General features: G+C 34.1%; 1 protein-coding gene across 1 annotated transcript in view; it reads left to right on the top strand.

The window, feature by feature from the left end:
* Positions 1-16775, top strand: part of LOC110214852 (interleukin-10 receptor subunit beta-like) — a 127053-nt gene that overhangs the window by 15727 nt on the left and 94551 nt on the right. The window contains exons 4-6 of the mRNA XM_078146553.1: positions 5679-5802; positions 7060-7229; positions 8195-8352. Of these exons, the coding sequence (XP_078002679.1) occupies positions 5679-5802; positions 7060-7229; positions 8195-8352 (452 nt within the window). The remainder of the gene's footprint in view (positions 1-5678; positions 5803-7059; positions 7230-8194; positions 8353-16775) is intronic.

Raw genomic sequence — 16775 nt, 5'->3', positions numbered from 1 at the left:
AACTGAGTACAGTCATGGTGGGATGGGGTAACAGACTATTAATTAAATAGATGACTTTGAAGCATTATTGATGAAAAGACCAGAATTGGATAGAAACTTTGAAGCTCAAACACAGAAGTTAAGAAAAATATAAAAAGGTAAAAACTTAATGAACAATCATAAGGGACAAAACAAGGATAAACTATTTACATTCTAATATGAGGAGATGATACGTGTGTCTCTTTGGAACTTTATCATCATCATCACGGATCATAAAGAGAGTCTCAGGCATGGGAGTATTATATCTTGATGATCTTAAAAGATGAATGAAAAGGCAAGGGAAGAGGTACTCTAGATGGGGGAGGAGAGAGGGGAAAGGAAAGTTGTGTAAAATTGTCTCACATGATGCACAAGTAGAAGACCATACAAATGAGGAGGAAAGGGGTGGAGGAGTGACTTACACTTGACTTACACCTCACTCTCATCTCAGATGTTCAAAAAAGGGAAGATTAGACAGACACAGAATTGGGTACAAAAATATGCTTCACTCAACAGGAAATAGGAGGGAAAGGAGAGAAGGGGAAATTAGAGGGAGGATAGAATAAGGCAGAATTAGTCCTAAGCAAAACAAACTCAAAGGATGTACAAAAATATTTATAGTTCTTTTTGAAGTGGCAAAGAATGTGAATCTGAAGGGGTGCCCAGTAGTTTGGGAATGGTTAAAAAACTTATGATATATGTTGGGGATAAAATGAAATTATGAAGAGAGTGGTTTCAGAATCCTGTATGAGAAGTCCTGTATGAATTAATAGAGAGTAAATTGAACAGAAACAATTTATACACTGATAACAATGTTGTACGGATACATACTTAGGAACTCTGATTAGCATAATTACTAACCAAAATTCTAGAGAGCTGATAAAATATACTATCTTTTGATAGAAAACGTGAAAGACTCAGAATGCAGCATGAGACATATCTATATGTATTGTGCATTGTTGCAATAAAAATATACACAAAAGTGGAAGCACCTTTATGTCCAAGCAAAATTTTTTTTATTAGCAAGACTAGCAGTTACCAATAGTAAAGGTCAATGGTCCCTTGGTTACCAAACACACACTTTACAATCAGAGCAGCTATTTTTTTAATTAATTTATTTTGATTTATCAACAATCACTTCCATATGCTTTTGAGTTGAAAATTTTTCTCCCCCTTCTTCCCCCCCACCCTCCCCAAGACAGCGCACAATCTGATATAGGTTTTACATTTAAATACCCATTAAACATATTTTCACATTAGTGAAGTTGTAAATAAAAATTAAAACCAATAGGAGGAACCATCAGAAAGATGAAACAAAACTCAACAGAAGGTAAAAATAAGTGATAGCAATTCGACTTCCATAGTTCTTTCTTTGGATGTGGACAGCATTTTCCATCCCGAGGCCTCTGGAGATGTCTTAGATCCTCGTAATGCTGAGAAGGGTTCAGTCATTGCATAATGTGGCTGTTATTGTGTACAAAGTCCTCTTGGTTCTGCTCACTTCACTCAGCATCAGACTATATAAGTCTTTCCAGGTTTTTCTGAAGTCAGCCTGTTCATCATTTCTTATAGCACAATAGTATTCCATTACATTCATACACCACAACTTGCTCAACCATTCCCCAATTGATGGGCATCCTTTCAATTTCCAATTCTTTGCCACCACAAAAAGAGCTCAGAGCAGCTTTTTATACTGTTTGGTGGTTACATAAGGTCAAGTGATGCAAACTAAACTAAGACTGTGATTAATCTATAAGAAAGGCAAAGGGTGGGCTATACAGCACACTGACTGGCAAAAAGTGGTCTCCAAAATCCAGAGAAATAGAGAAAACACAGAATTGAGTAACACTCTCTGGAAGGTCAATGCCAAATAGCTAGCACTCAATATCAAAGAGACCCAGTGTTGCAAAATATCTCCTGACCAGGATGACTCATCCACCACTCATCTTCCTTATCTCTCTCAAGAGACAGGACCAGCTTGTAGCCATTAAGGTCTGAGTACCTAGGCTCTTAGAAACTCTACTACTAAGGCCTACACAATTAAATTCGAATCTAATCCATAGATATAGGTTTCAGTGATTAAAAAAACTTCACAATTAATAATTTCACAGCATATATGTGTATATATGTATGTGTGTATGTATGTATATATACACATGCACACACATATACACACAATGTAGTTATATATAGTTAAAAATATATATATTTTATATATATATATATTTATATATATGTATGTATTCATTTTGGAAGTGGCCTATAGTTTGTCTTCTTTGAGTACGTGTTTGTAGTAGGAATTTTGTTTCTCTTTAGTTCTCAGTTGGGGGAGGAGCAATGGGAGGGAGAGAAGGTAAATTTTTGCTGATTGAAAATTTAATTTATAAAAAGAAACTGCCTGGAACTTCTGAACATTGAAAACAAAATATCCATCAAAGGAACCCACAGACTGCCTTAAAAAAAAAACCTATACAGCAAACTCTAAGATACATAGTGATTAAATTTAACAATTCCAATGCAAGACAAAAGAATTTACAAGCAGCCAAGTAGAAAGACCCTCAAATATAAAGGAAAGGAATTGGAATAATGTGAGATTATTCTGTACCAGAAAATGCAGGGGGAATGGAAAAATGCTTTCTAAAGAGCAAAGGAGCTCACAGTGCAACCCAAGGTGACACACAATACAAAATTGGGCCTAACCATTAATGAAAAACAGATGTACATTCAGTAAAAAAGAGGAAATAGAAGAAAACCAGAACTAAATAAATTATTTGCTTTGCAAATACCCAAGACAACAGAAATACAAGAAAGGTAATCAAATAACACAACCAAGAACAATAACAATAAATGAACAAGCAAGACCATGAAGATATTTCTTTCTAAAATTACAAATGAAAATTACAAAAAGAGATAAGAGTGAAAGTAAAAGAAAAATAGAAGAAGAGATGGTAAAGAAACAGGCCTGAACCACCATGGACTAAACTTCACAACACTGGAAAATTAATATCTCTTAAATATTTATATCAATAAAAGAGAGAAAGCAGATCAATAAATTGGACATTCAACTAAAAATAAAGCTAGAAAAAGAACAAATTTAAAAATTAAATAGACATCAAAATAGAAATCTTGAAAATCAAGGAAGAGATTAATAAAAAATGAAAGTTTAAAAAACTATTAACTAATAAATAAAGCTAAGAACTTAAAAAACAATAAAATATATAAACCATTAGTTAATTTGATTAAGAAGAAAATCAAATCACCAGTATCAGAAATGAAAAGTGTTAATTCACAACCAATGAAGTTCATGAAATAAAAATGTTTATTAGGAGCTATTTTTTCCAACAATGTATGTGTGTATATTTGACGATCTAAATGAAATGGATGAATATTTACACAAATATAAATTGCCCAGATTAATAGAACAGGAAATAGAATACTTAAATAATCCTATCTTAGAGGAAAAAAAAGAAATTGAACAGGCCATAAATGAACTCTTTCAGAGGAAAAAAGTCAGGACCAGATGCCTTTACAAGCAAATTCTACCATTTAAAGAACAAGTAATTCCAATACTGCAGAAATTATTTGAAAAAAATGGGCAAAGAAGGAGCCCTACCAAATATCACATAAATATGGACTTGATCCTTAAACCAAGGACAGCCAAAATGGAGAAAAGAAACTATAGGGGCAGCTAGGTGGCACAGTGGATAGAGCACCAGCCCTGAAGTCAGGAGGACCTGAGTTCAGATCTGGCCTCAGACCAAACACTTGACACTTACTAGCTGAGTGACCCTGGGCAAATCATTTAACCCCAATTGCCTAAAAAGAAAAAAAACAATAGCCCAATTTTTCTCATGAATATTGATGCAACATTTTTAAAATAAAATATTAGCAAGGAGATTGGTATAGCTAAAATTAGAAAATCAGGAAATTGTGAGAAAAACTTTGCAAGTTTCTGTGATAAATATCTCATATCCAAGATGTATAGGGAACTGAGTCAAATTATTAAAAATAAGGGCCATTCCTAAACTGATCCAATGATATTGGATCTGAACCATATTCAGTCCAAGCTATCAATAGCCATATTTTTAAAAAGTGCTCTAAATCGCTAATAAGTAGAGATATGCACATTAAAATGACTCTAAAATAACATCTCGCAACTATTAGATTGGCTAAGATGACAGAAAAGAAAAATGACAAATTGTGTTGGAGGGGATGTGGGAAAATAGGTATGTTAATACACTGTTGGTAGAGCTTTGAACTAGATCATTCTGGAAAGCAGTTTGGAACTATGCTGAAAAAACAACAAAACCAGGCATACTCATTGACCTAGCAATATACTATTAGGTCTGTACTCCAAAGAAATCAAATAAAGAGGAAAATGACCTATATGTACAAAAATATTTATTGTCTGTTGTTGTTTAGTCATTTTCAGTAATGTTTGACTTTTTATGACCCCTTTTTGGGGTTTTCTCAGCAAAGATATTTGGAATGGTTTGCCATTTCCTTCTCCAGATCATTTTACAGATGAGGAAACTAAAGTAAACAGTGTTCAGTGACATGTCCCAGAAGACATAGCCGATGAGTATCTGAGGCCATATTTGAACTCAGGTCTTCCTGACCCCAGGCCTTACACTCTATCCACTGTGCCACCTAGCTGCCCACAAAAGTATATATAGTGCTTCTTTTTGTATTTGTAAAGAATTGGAAACTGAGGGAATACCCATCAATTGGGGAATTGCTAAACAAGTTCTGGTATATGAAGATGATTGAATACTATTGTGGTAAGAAATGATGAAGGGGATAATTCCAGAAAAAGCTGTGGATACTTGTATGAGCTGAAACAAAGTGAAGTAAGGAGAACCAGGAGAATAATTTATATATTAACAGCAATACTGTAAGGATAAAGTTGAAGAATCTTCTTTCAGTGAAGATTCACTTGAAATTAGACATGAAATACAGCTCTTTCTTCTTCATTTTTCCAAGATCCTCAGGACCTTATGGAGAAACTTTTTACCTGAACTAGTGTTTGATAGGTTATGACTTAAATTGGTCTATGGCGTTCAAAAAGTTTGAGAGAGATAAATTCTGGATAACTAATCATTTTATTAATAATACATTTTAATAGAAGAGATCAGTGGAACTCTCTAATATCAAAGATAGTTATGGTGGCAAGATCACTGCTTATATGCCCTTGGAAAAGCAGGTGTTCCTGAGAGTAGCAATCAATTCTGATTGGTTAACAAATAATGAGAGAGAATGAATGTTGCAATGGGGGGCTTGACCTACTCTAATGAACATTGATTATGTCATTTACTTCTAAATAACACCCCCCTTTGGGCAATCTAATCAAAGAATTTATCCCCACCCAGACCTTAGTAGAGCACGATGAGCTTGTAAGGTTGAGTGGAGGAGAGTTAATTCAATCTCATTATCAGTAATGTCCTTCAAGAGAACAAACTTTGAAATGAGGACTATAAAAAAGGGGGAACTTTGATCTCCCGAAATCATTGGTTGTTAATAATCATTTCTCCCAGGTCTTTGTGTGCTAATTAACCGTAGGTTACTAGTGAATAGATTAAGAAACAATTGAACATAAGACTTTTTTTCACCTTGTTTCAATATTACTAAGTGTTGTGATTAATTTTTTTTTCTTTCCTTAGAAATGCCCTTGCAGTCTTGCATTTTAACGATGACATCTCGTAATTTTCAGCACATTTTATCTTGGGAATTAAACAGCAGTGCCACTATACCAACTCACTATACTGTGTCTTACACAGTTATAAGGTCAGTTTTACAATTTGTACTTTGATAACTGATTCTCTTTTTCTATTTGGGTGAGAATACTATTGGGGGAAATCCAGTTGTGACGGACCTAAACATTAAAATATGTTTGTTGGCTTTTCTCTTCCTTTTTAAGCCAAGATTCTTGAAATGTAGAAATGGGGGGAGCCAAAGGAAAAATAATCATTTTTACAAAACAAGTCAAAACCCTTAATTGACCAATGCATTTAGAGTAACCAAACCCACAGATTTGCCAAGTGCACTTAGATAACAAGCCACACTCATAGATTAACCAAATATATTTTCATACCCAAAGAAGCTGGCCCAAATTTTTTAACAAGTCAAAATAATAGTTTTCAGTTTTAGTCATTTTGGTCTGTTTCCTTAGTTTAGTATGTTAAACTAGTCTACTGTTTTGGGGCGGGGGGAATTCTTATGTGTCACAAGACTAGGACTCAACTGATTATCCCAGAGTCTCTTATTTCACAAAATTATAGAATCTCAGGGTTGGAAGGAACTAAAGGATATCTAGTTCAAATCATACCTGAACGAGAATCTCCAACATATCCATCCTTTCATTCAGAGGTTCCCAAACTTATTTGGCCTATTGCTCCCTTAAAAAAAAATCTGGAAATCTACCTTTTTTAAACCTTTAACTTTTTAAAAAAAAATTTGTGTCATTTAAAAATATATAATTTTTTTTAAATGCTGTATCTTACATTTAATAATTCATTGTAAAATTGGGGTGGAGGGTTCCTGCATTGAAATTTTGATGACTCAATGTAACCATATAGTATGCTATTGTAAATAAGTCATTACATGGACATATTCCCGCACCATTTCCTCCTCTACTCTATCTCTTATAAGGAGGTAACCTTTCTCCTCACCAAGACCAACCCTCTATGTATACCCTTGACTCTAGCTGCTTTCAATCTTCTTTAGAAGTTTATCCTCTCCTCTAATTTTTCCCTATGTACTGACTCTACTCCTGTTGCAACCAAATACACTTATCACCTAATCTTCCAAAACATTCACTAGATCATACCATTTCACTAGTTATCATCCTGCTGAAATTACTATCCTCAAAGTTACTAATGATCGCTTAATTGCAAATATAATGGCTTTTTTTTCTCTGTGCTTGGTAGGGAAGAGGAATCTCCTTCCTTTTGTATTTAAAACTTGAGGTATTGGCTTAGTTTGTGATTCTCTTTACAGAAGCTTTAAATTGATTGTTACCTATCTCTTTTCCCTTGAACACAGTGCTGATGAAGAATGGAAGACTGTTGAAAGTTGCACAAATATCATAAAATCATCATGTAACATGACAGATATTTATGAAATCAATGAAACCTACTTTACCAATGTAACAGGCTTCAATGGAAAGGAAAAATTAGTTGAATGTATGGACAGTTTCTTTCCCATAACAGATAGTAAGTTGATTTTTATTGATTTTGTTTGCTCTTCTACAACACTAGGGGTGATATAAAATAGAATTGACTTGAGAGATAGCTAAACTATTCATTGGTCTGGCATTTTTATCTCTTTTCAGCACTTCTAATTTCTTTCATTTCCCAACTCACAACACAACAGCACTCTTACATACACATTTACATGTGATTGTGTGTAAGCATATTATCTAAAAAATTTAAGAAGGAAAGGGATTGTATCAGTATATGAATAATACCACTTTCTTTCCCAAAGGGATAGGGAACATGTAGTAACTGCCATTAAATGGTACCTGAAGCAGCTATAATGTCACTCTACCACTCCCCATCATGTACTTCCACTTACATACCCGATATTTTCACTATCCCTATGCTTTAGACATATTAGCAACACCAGATGTACCTAGCTTAGTCCTGGAAGCACTCTGTGCGAAAGGGATTGCTGATCCACCCTATCCTGTCTACTATAGTGCTTCTAGCTATTTCAGTAAAATAGGTAGTTGTCAACTTCTAGTCTGAGAATATTGTTAACTTTTCATGATAACAAAATTCCGCATAAGTAAATAATTTGGAAGACCTTGAGATTCCTTGCAATGAAAAATAATGAAAGGCATATAAAAAATTGGTAGAAATGAATTTGATCTGATTATATTTAGTTAATGTAGTAGACTAGAATTTAGGACACTTAATTGGATTCTGTTCTTAGTGCTCTCATTACTCACTTTATTATTTTGGGGAATTTACAGAGTCTTTATATCCTTTGTGTTTCCTACCAGTAAAATAGAATGATTGTTTTCTCAACTGGGGTCTTGGGCAGATCAAAAAGAAAATATCTGCAAAGCGCTGAGATTCTTTGAGGAAAATTTCTTTGTGAAGCAAGTATTATTATTGTTGGTCTTTAGAAGATTATTAATTATTGACTATTTCATGTGGTTTTTTTCTCTAAACAGCAATTTTAGATCCACCAGAAGTTAGTATTTTAGGTTTTAAAGATGCAATCAATGTCACTGTGCATCATCCAGCATCCTTATCTAAGATAAGGAATGAGGAAAAAGAACTTTTTTCATCAGTAGTCATTAAAGTGCAGTCAAGTAACACACTAAGCAAGGTGAGTGGATTCTAATATTATGATTACAGCAGTAAGAGTCTTGTAATGTATTATGTTTAACTTGTTTAAAAAATATATTAGTTCAAAGTGTACAGCTTAAACTAAAAACTATTGAAACAGCCTGCTAGTGGGTTTGCCTCAAGTCTCTCCTCATTTAAAACCATCCTCCATTCAACCACCAAAGTGATTTTCCTAAAGTGCAAGTTGACCATATCACTCAAAGTGGCCTTAATTTGGAAGGGATGAGCCTCTTCTTAATATACTATTCAGCAGTACTTGACATTGGCATTTGACATCACTTTTAAAAACTTTCCTCTTCCAGTCAAATCATCTCCATCCTTTTAGTCACCAAGCTTCACAAACTGTCATCTTTAATTCCACACTCTCACTTATCCTACATACAGTTGCCAGATCTTATATTTTCTCCTTCATAACCTCTCTTGAATATGTCAGCTTCCCCCAAAGTAATATTGGATTACATATTTTAAGAAATCATAAATGAAAATTGCCCAGAGTTATTCAAACCACAGAAAAAAGTGAAAATAGAATCCACTGTTAACTTCCTGAAAGAAATCGCCAAATAAAAACTTTCAGGAATGTCATAGCCAAAATCTAGAACTTCTAGGTCAAAGAAAACAAATACAGCAAGCAACCAGAAAGAAAAAAAATTTCAAATATCAAGGAACCATAATGCAACTCACACAAGAATTGGCAACTACTTCTTAAAGGAAAAGAGATCTTGGAATGCAATATTCAAAAAAAACCCAAAAGTTAAAGACTTATAAAAAAAAATTTACCCTGGAAAATTGAGTATAATCATAACAGGGAAAAGGGACATGGACCTTTATTGGAATAGAGGATCTTCAAGGATTCTTTATGAAAAGACCAGTCCTTAGTAGAAATTTTGAAATTCAGTCAAGAGAAACCTAAAAGAGCAAATATATCTGAGAAAAAGAAATTGACTTTTCCAGAATAAAGTGCTTATCTGTCTGTGTACTATCAGAAAGGAATCTTTCAATAGTCTTTCATTATGGTATTACCAATGAAGATGATAGATAGATAACATAGAAAGACCCCATAAGAGTCTTTCACTTTCTAGAATTTCTTTTCTTTCTTTCTTTTTTTTTGGTGGGGGAGGGAGGGCAGGTTGAAGGGCAGCAATTTCTTTCATTACCTTTGCCAGACTTGTTGCTGTATTTTTTTAACCTGTCTTGTATTTATTCTGTTGTCTGGGGTGTTTACAAACCAAAATGTCAAGTTTTCTTTGTAGAAATCCTTCAAATGCTTCTTTTTTATGAAATAGCCATCTTTTTCACTGATGATTAAGCTCTGGTTTTCAGAGTTCATTTTTGGTTGCATCTTGAGCTCCCTTGACCTTCAGAGCATGCAATACCATTTCGTGCCGTACTTCTAGTTGGTACAGAATAGTCTTGTGTCATGTAGATGTTGTTTCCTTTATATTTTAAGGTCTTTCTCCTTGTTGGTTGTAGAATTTGTTCTTTGTCATTGGCATTGTTGAATATAACAGCTATGTGTTTTGTAATTTGCAGCATAGTCATTTTTTTCCTAGACTCAATCTGTGGATTCTCTTGATGAACACTTTGTTTTCTGTGTTCAGAAGTTCTGGGCAGTTTTCAGAGTATTATTTCTTGCATTCTAGTTTTTGGATTTTTTGAATTGTTGTGTTTTTCAGGAAGGCCTGTAATCCTTAAAGCACTTCCCAACTTCAAATCAACATGTTTTGTTTGTGTAGAGAACATAGTTTCTTGTATGAGTTTCCTCTTCTTCCACTTTCTTTCACTCATGTTAATTTGCATTCCCAATCAGTTATTTGCTTTTTTATTTCTTCAATGAGACTTGCTTCTGTGGACTCATCTGCTGATTTTTCTGATGTTCAGGTCACAAATTCTGCGCTCACAATTCTTATTTCTTTCTTAAAACCATTAAGGAACATTCTGTTGTGATTCCCTGCTGTTTTGGGAATCCAGTGGCCTCAGTCTCATCAGTAGTCATTCAGTTTCCTTTGGTCTTGCATTATTTATTAAGTGGTGTTTGAATTCATATGCCCTGGAGTCCCTCTTCCCTTCTGTCATTAATATGACAGAATTAATCTTTCCTGTTGGTTTATTGGTAAGTGCTCAAGGTCTTTAACTGAGTTTTCTTGTATTAGGCAGTAAAGTGGCGGAGTTCTGTTTCAAGCCCATTATTTGGCTTGTTCAGCCTTGCCAGATTGTGGTGGCCATTGGGAGATGGGGTACGTAGGAAGTACTTTAGGAATTAAAGATGAGCTTTCCCTGTTTTTAGTTCAGCAAGAGTTCTTGATGTCTTCAAACACAGAAAGAGATACAGTTGCCTTATCTTTTGTGCATAATTCCTGTTTTGGGGAGGCTTTGGTTATGAGGATTAGAGAAAATATCACGGCTTCCATTTTTTGGTCATATTACCTGAAAGTCTTACTTCTTTTCTTTAAATTTTATGATATTGTGTTTTGTTGTGCAGAATCCTTTTATCTTCTTTTAATCAAACTCATTTTTGTCTCTGGTAATTTCTTCTTTGATCAATTAATGAGATGATTCTTCTTTCCATAGTTGAGATGAATTTATTACTTTTTTCTTCCATTTAAAAAAAAATTTAGATTATTGATTCATTTTTTCATTTTTGATTAATGGATCCCAATTCTATGAAATAACTTAGTGGTACTTAGAATAGCATCATCACATAATGGAGAGCCAATGTTATGATGAGGATGATCTGGGCTCACATCTTGTCTTAGATTCTTGGTGTCTCCAGGCAACTCTAAGATTATATTACAAAGTAGCTCCCAGTCTGCTTCACTGAAGGAATTTCTATACCTGAAACTCCTCATGTTTTTGAAAATACAAGTTCAGACCAAAAAAAAGTTCTAAAAAATAATTAATTTATATTGCATTAATTCTTTAAGTCAGTTTGAAAAGTGATTATGTTTTTACTATATTTGCCCAACCTAACAAATGAAGTGTGAGTATCCTTCCAGTTTTAGAGCTTTTCTCTGAATTATGTAAAAATAATTTAAAAGTTATACTTTACAGGCCTCTTCATGTTTCCTATGTTAAAAAAAACTCAAATTTGTATAGTACCTTTATTTTACAAAATAACTTTATACAAAAAACCTTAACTGATTTTGTCTTCACAACAACCATGTGAGATTATTATCCTCATTTTATAGATGAGGACACTGAAGCTGAAAGGTTGACTTTGCTTAGCTTTATCAGAAAGAGAAGAAAATCAGAAGGAAAAGAGGCTAAAAAACAAAACAAAAACCCTTGATATTCAAATTGAAGGGTGGACAAATATATAAAGTAATCTTTGTTGTTGTTTGGTCATTTTTCAGTTGTGTCTGACTCTACATGACCCCTTTTAGAGGTTTCTTGGCAAAGATACTGGAGTGGTTTGCCATTTCCTTCTCCAGCTCATTTTACAGATGACAAAAGTGAGGCAAATAGGGTTAAGTGACTTGCCCACAGTCACATAGCTATAAGTGTCTGAGGCTTATTTTAAGTCAGCAAGAAAGGGCTTCCTGACTCCAGGCCCAGCACTCTATCCACTGTGCCTCCTAGCTGCCCTTAAAGAAGTCTCATTTCACTCAAACCAATGGGAAAGAGGAGTCCAGCATCAGCTGAGTACAGAGTATTAATCTAATAGCAGTTTCTGATCCTAGCAAAGGAAGAAATTACTTTTTTCTCTGAATATGTCATTTAAAGAACTTAATCCAACCACAATAGACACAATTTGTTGTTGTTGTTGTTGTTTTTGGTTTTTTGTTTTGTTTTGTTTTGCATAGCAGAATGTACTTCTGCCATAGAGAAGCAACATGACGCAGTGGAAAGAATATTGGACTTCATGCTTTGAATTAGTATGTCAGTGAATTCTTAACCAAACACTACCCCTGGTACATGCATTCTCTGATCCCAGTTCAGAACACATCCTTTCCCTCCTGTAGCCCTTTTCTCCAAGCACTTCGTTGATTGCCCTTAATCATACCATGTTGAATTTAAAACTTGACGAAGAATCAGTGTAGCCAAGATGGCAGAGAAAAGCCAAGAAATTGCCTCTCCCCAGTTTCCCTTGAAACAACATTAAATTAAGCCTCTAAACAAATTCTGCGGTGACAGAACCCACAAAAAGAGGGAGTGAAACAATTTTCCAGTCCAAGATAGCTTAGAAGGACTTCAGGAAAGGTCTGTCTCACTTGGGTAAAAGGAGAGTGCAACCCAGCACAGGAGGTGTCCAGGCAAGCCAGAGGGAGGCTCTTAGCTGTAGCTCAAATCAGCAACCAAGGCCCTGTGGTCCTGGCTCAGCAGGCCAGCAGCACATCAGGACAGCTGTAAGGCCTCTAGTCCCAGCACAGGAAGCAAACTGACAGCCCCAGAACCCCTGGCACAGCTAGGCCTGGCTGCCTCAGAGCACTGGGCAAGCCACCAGTCCTGGAGGCCCCAGCACAGAAAGCCAATGACCAGGCCCCCAGCCTGCAGTGCAAGAAGCTTGGGACAGTGCCCCCAGTACCCCAAGAGCAGAGCTGAACTTTAAGTCACAAAATAGGCTAGAAAATAAGAATTTTAAAAAAAAAGAGTCCTGATCATAGAAAGCTACTATGGTGACAGGGAAGATCAAAAAACAAATTCAGAAGAGGACAACAATCTCAAAATGCCTACATGTGACACTTCATAGAGGAATATGAGTTGGTCTCAAGTCCAGAAAGTCCTCTTGGAAGAGCTCAAAAAGAACTTTAAAAATCAAATAAGAAAGGTAGAAGAAAAATTGGGAAAAGAAATGAGAGTGATGCAAGAGAATCATGAAAAAGGAGTCAACAGCTTAGAAAAATAAAACACCTTAAAAAGTAGAATTGGCCAAATGGAAAAGGAGGTAAAAAAGCTAACTGAAGAAAATAATTCCTTAAAAATTAGAATTGAGCACATGGAAGCTAATGACTTTATGAGAAATCAAGAATCAATTAAAATGATGAATGAATGAATGAATGAATGAATGAATGAATGAACAAGCAAGCAAATAAATAAATAAGTAAATAAAAATTTTAAGGGGGCCAATCAAGCAAAATCATAAGAATGTAAGAATAGAAGAAAATATAAAATGCCTCATTGGAAAAACAACTGACATGGAAAATAGACCCAGGAGAGATAATTTAAGAATTATTGGTCTACCTGAAAACCATGATCAAAAAAAAAGAAACTGGACAGCATCTTTCAAGAAATTTCAAGGAAAACTGCCCTGACATTCTAAAACCAGAGGGTTATAAATAACAGAAATCTTTTTGTATGTTGCTAAATTTTCCTCAAAAAGAAAAAATCAGACAAAGTTAAATCAAAATTAGATTTTAATAAAAGAGAAAAACAGTAAAGCTACACTGTTTTTCAGTTACATTAATCAATATTGTTTTAGACTGTTTAAAATAACTAGGCAGTATAAGGTTGGAATATTGCTGTGGTTTAGAAAATGATGAATTGGTAGACTTAGAAAAAATATGGAAAGATTTGGACTTACTTATGAAGGAAGATGTTATCCATCCTCAGAGAAACAGAGAACAAACAAGTATAGTATGCTCTTACACTGATAAATATGAATATCTATGTCTATATATGAGAATGATTATAGATATCTAAGTATGTATATATATATATATATATATATGCTCATGCTCTGAATCAGTATTGACTAGAGAATTGCAAATTAAAGCAATTCTGAGGTACCACTTTATACCTATTAGATTGGCTAATATGACAAAACAAGAAAATGATAAACGTTGGAGAAGATGTGGGAAAATTGGGACACTAATGCATTGTTGTTGGAGTTGTGAAGTGATCCAACCATTCTGGAGAGCAATTTGGAACTATGCCCAAAGGACTATAAAATTGTGCATACACTTTTATCCAGCAATACCACTACTAGGCCTGTGTCCCAAAGAGATCATAAAAAAGGACCCATGCATACAAAAATAATTGTAACACCTTTTTGTGGTGGCAAAGAATTGGAAATTGAGGGCATACCCATCCATCGGGGAATGGATGAATAAGTTGTGGTATATGAATGTAATGGAATACTATTATACTATAAGAAATGATAAGCAGGCAAATTTCAGAAAAACCTAGAAAGACTTACATGAACTAGTGAAATGAGCAGAATCAGGAGAGCAGAACACAATAACAGGAACACCATGCAATGATCAACTATGATCGACTTAGTTCTTCTCAGCAATACAGTGATCCAAGACAATGCCAAGACTCATGATGGAAAATGTTATCCACATCCAGAGAAAGAACTGATGGAGTCTGAATACACATCAAAGCATTCTGTTTTTACCTTGGGGGGAGGGGAAGGCTGTGTGCGTGTGTGTATGTGTTTTAACTTTTGTTTTATTTCTTCTTTCATAATATAACTAATGTGGAAATGTTTTGTATGATTGTACATGTATAACCTATATCAGGTTGCTTGTTGTTTTGGGGAGGAGAGTCAAGAGGGGAAGGTGGGAGAAAAATTTGGAACTCAAAACCTTTCCAAAAAATGAATGTTGAAAATTGTCTTTACATGTAACTGGAAAAAATAAAATACTATTGAAGAATAAAACTTGACAAGGATAACACTGAAAAAGAAAAGCATAGGCTGTTTCCTAAAATACTAAACAAATTAACAGCTAACATTTTAAAATTATTCACCATGACCAAGCAGGGTTTCTGTCAGGTTTGCAAGGCTGGCTCAGTATCAGTAAAACTATCAATCTAATACTACATATAAACAAAAGAACTTTTTTTTTTCCAAATAGCCATATGGCTACCTCAATGACTGTAGAAATAGCATTTGATAAAATGAAACATGAATTAATTATTAAATTCTCTAAAAGAATATAAATAGAAGGATTTTTCCTCAGCACAATTAAAATTTCCTTAAGCAATGAATCAATTTAATATTTAGTAGCAAAATAATTTCACTAAAATGAAATGAGGCTACTCATTTTGACCAATTTGAATTGAAGAAATAATGGAAATTCTAGAAATGATAACAATATTAATATATATTACTTACATAAATATATATATGGAACATATAGTGCTTTAAGGTTTATATATATACATATATATATATAGCACTTTATATATATTATCTCATTTAATTACATCCTTATAATAACCTGTGAGGTAAGTGCCATTATTATCCGTAATTTACAGATGAGGAAACTGATACTGAGAAGTAAAGTGACTTGGTCAGTGTCACGCAACTAGTAAGTCAGAGTCAGATTCAAATTCATGTCTTCCTGACTCCAGCATAAGCACTGTGCCACCTAACTGCCTATCAGAGAGATTAACACTACATATGAAGAGGTCACAATGCCACTTTTGCAGATAACATGATAGTATGTCTAAAAAATACAGCTATTTCAATCAAACATTAATGAAGACAAATGGTTTAACAAGTTAATTGGATATAAAATTAACCCACCAAAATCATCCACATTTTAAATTACTAGCAATAAAGATTAAGAAAATGCAGCTAAAAAGGAAATCCTATTCCAAATAACAAAAGTCATCAAATATTTGGTGATCTCCCTAAAAATATACATAATCTATATAAGGACAATTATAAAACTGTAATGACTGACCTAAATAATTAAACACCTAAATAACTGGTGACATAGTATATGTTCTGAGATGGATAGGATTCTTTTTTTTTTCTAGATATTGGATGTCATTGTTCACAGAGAGGAAACTTCCTCTAACCATTGCAAATTGTCAACTCTTTTGCAAGTTACAGTCTTGCAAGTCTAGAGAGTGAGGCTTTGAAAGATTAATCCACATCACACAGCCAGCATGTGACAGGTGGCACTTGAATCTCTGTCTTCCTGACTCTAAAGCTCGCTTTTCTAACCACTATGTTCAACTGACTCTTCTGTATAAAATTAATATTATAAAATGACAATACTCCCCAAATTAATTTGCCTATATAATAAAATACTAATTTTTGAAAAAAAGGATTTCTTCATAGAACTAGATAAAATCAAAGTGAAATTTGTATGACAAAAAAGTGAACAAAGGTCATGATAAAAAAAAAATTCTACTTTTGCACTCCTGGACTTTAAAACATATTGCAAAACTGCTACCATCAAAACTGGCGGGGAGGGGGAGAACCAGATAAATAAATAAGTGAAATAGAATAGAGATCACAGGCATCTAATAACATAAAAATTTGGCATCTAACATATATAAGGAACTCTTAAAATGTGTAAAGATCTATCCGGGATAGCAACAACAATAAAAATTACAATAATCATAGCAATAGCTAGCATTTATATTGAGAGTTAAGATTTGCAAAGCAATATACATGTATTATCTCATTTGATCCTCACAACAACCCTGGGAGGTTGGTGCTATTATTAT

The sequence above is a fragment of the Phascolarctos cinereus genome, unplaced genomic scaffold, assembly GCF_003287225.1.
Source record: "Phascolarctos cinereus isolate Bilbo 61053 unplaced genomic scaffold, phaCin_HiC Scaffold_726;HRSCAF=1367, whole genome shotgun sequence".
Taxonomy (NCBI): domain Eukaryota; kingdom Metazoa; phylum Chordata; class Mammalia; order Diprotodontia; family Phascolarctidae; genus Phascolarctos; species Phascolarctos cinereus.
Note: the sequence above shows the minus strand (reverse complement) of the source record. Positions and strands in the feature narration are given on the sequence as shown.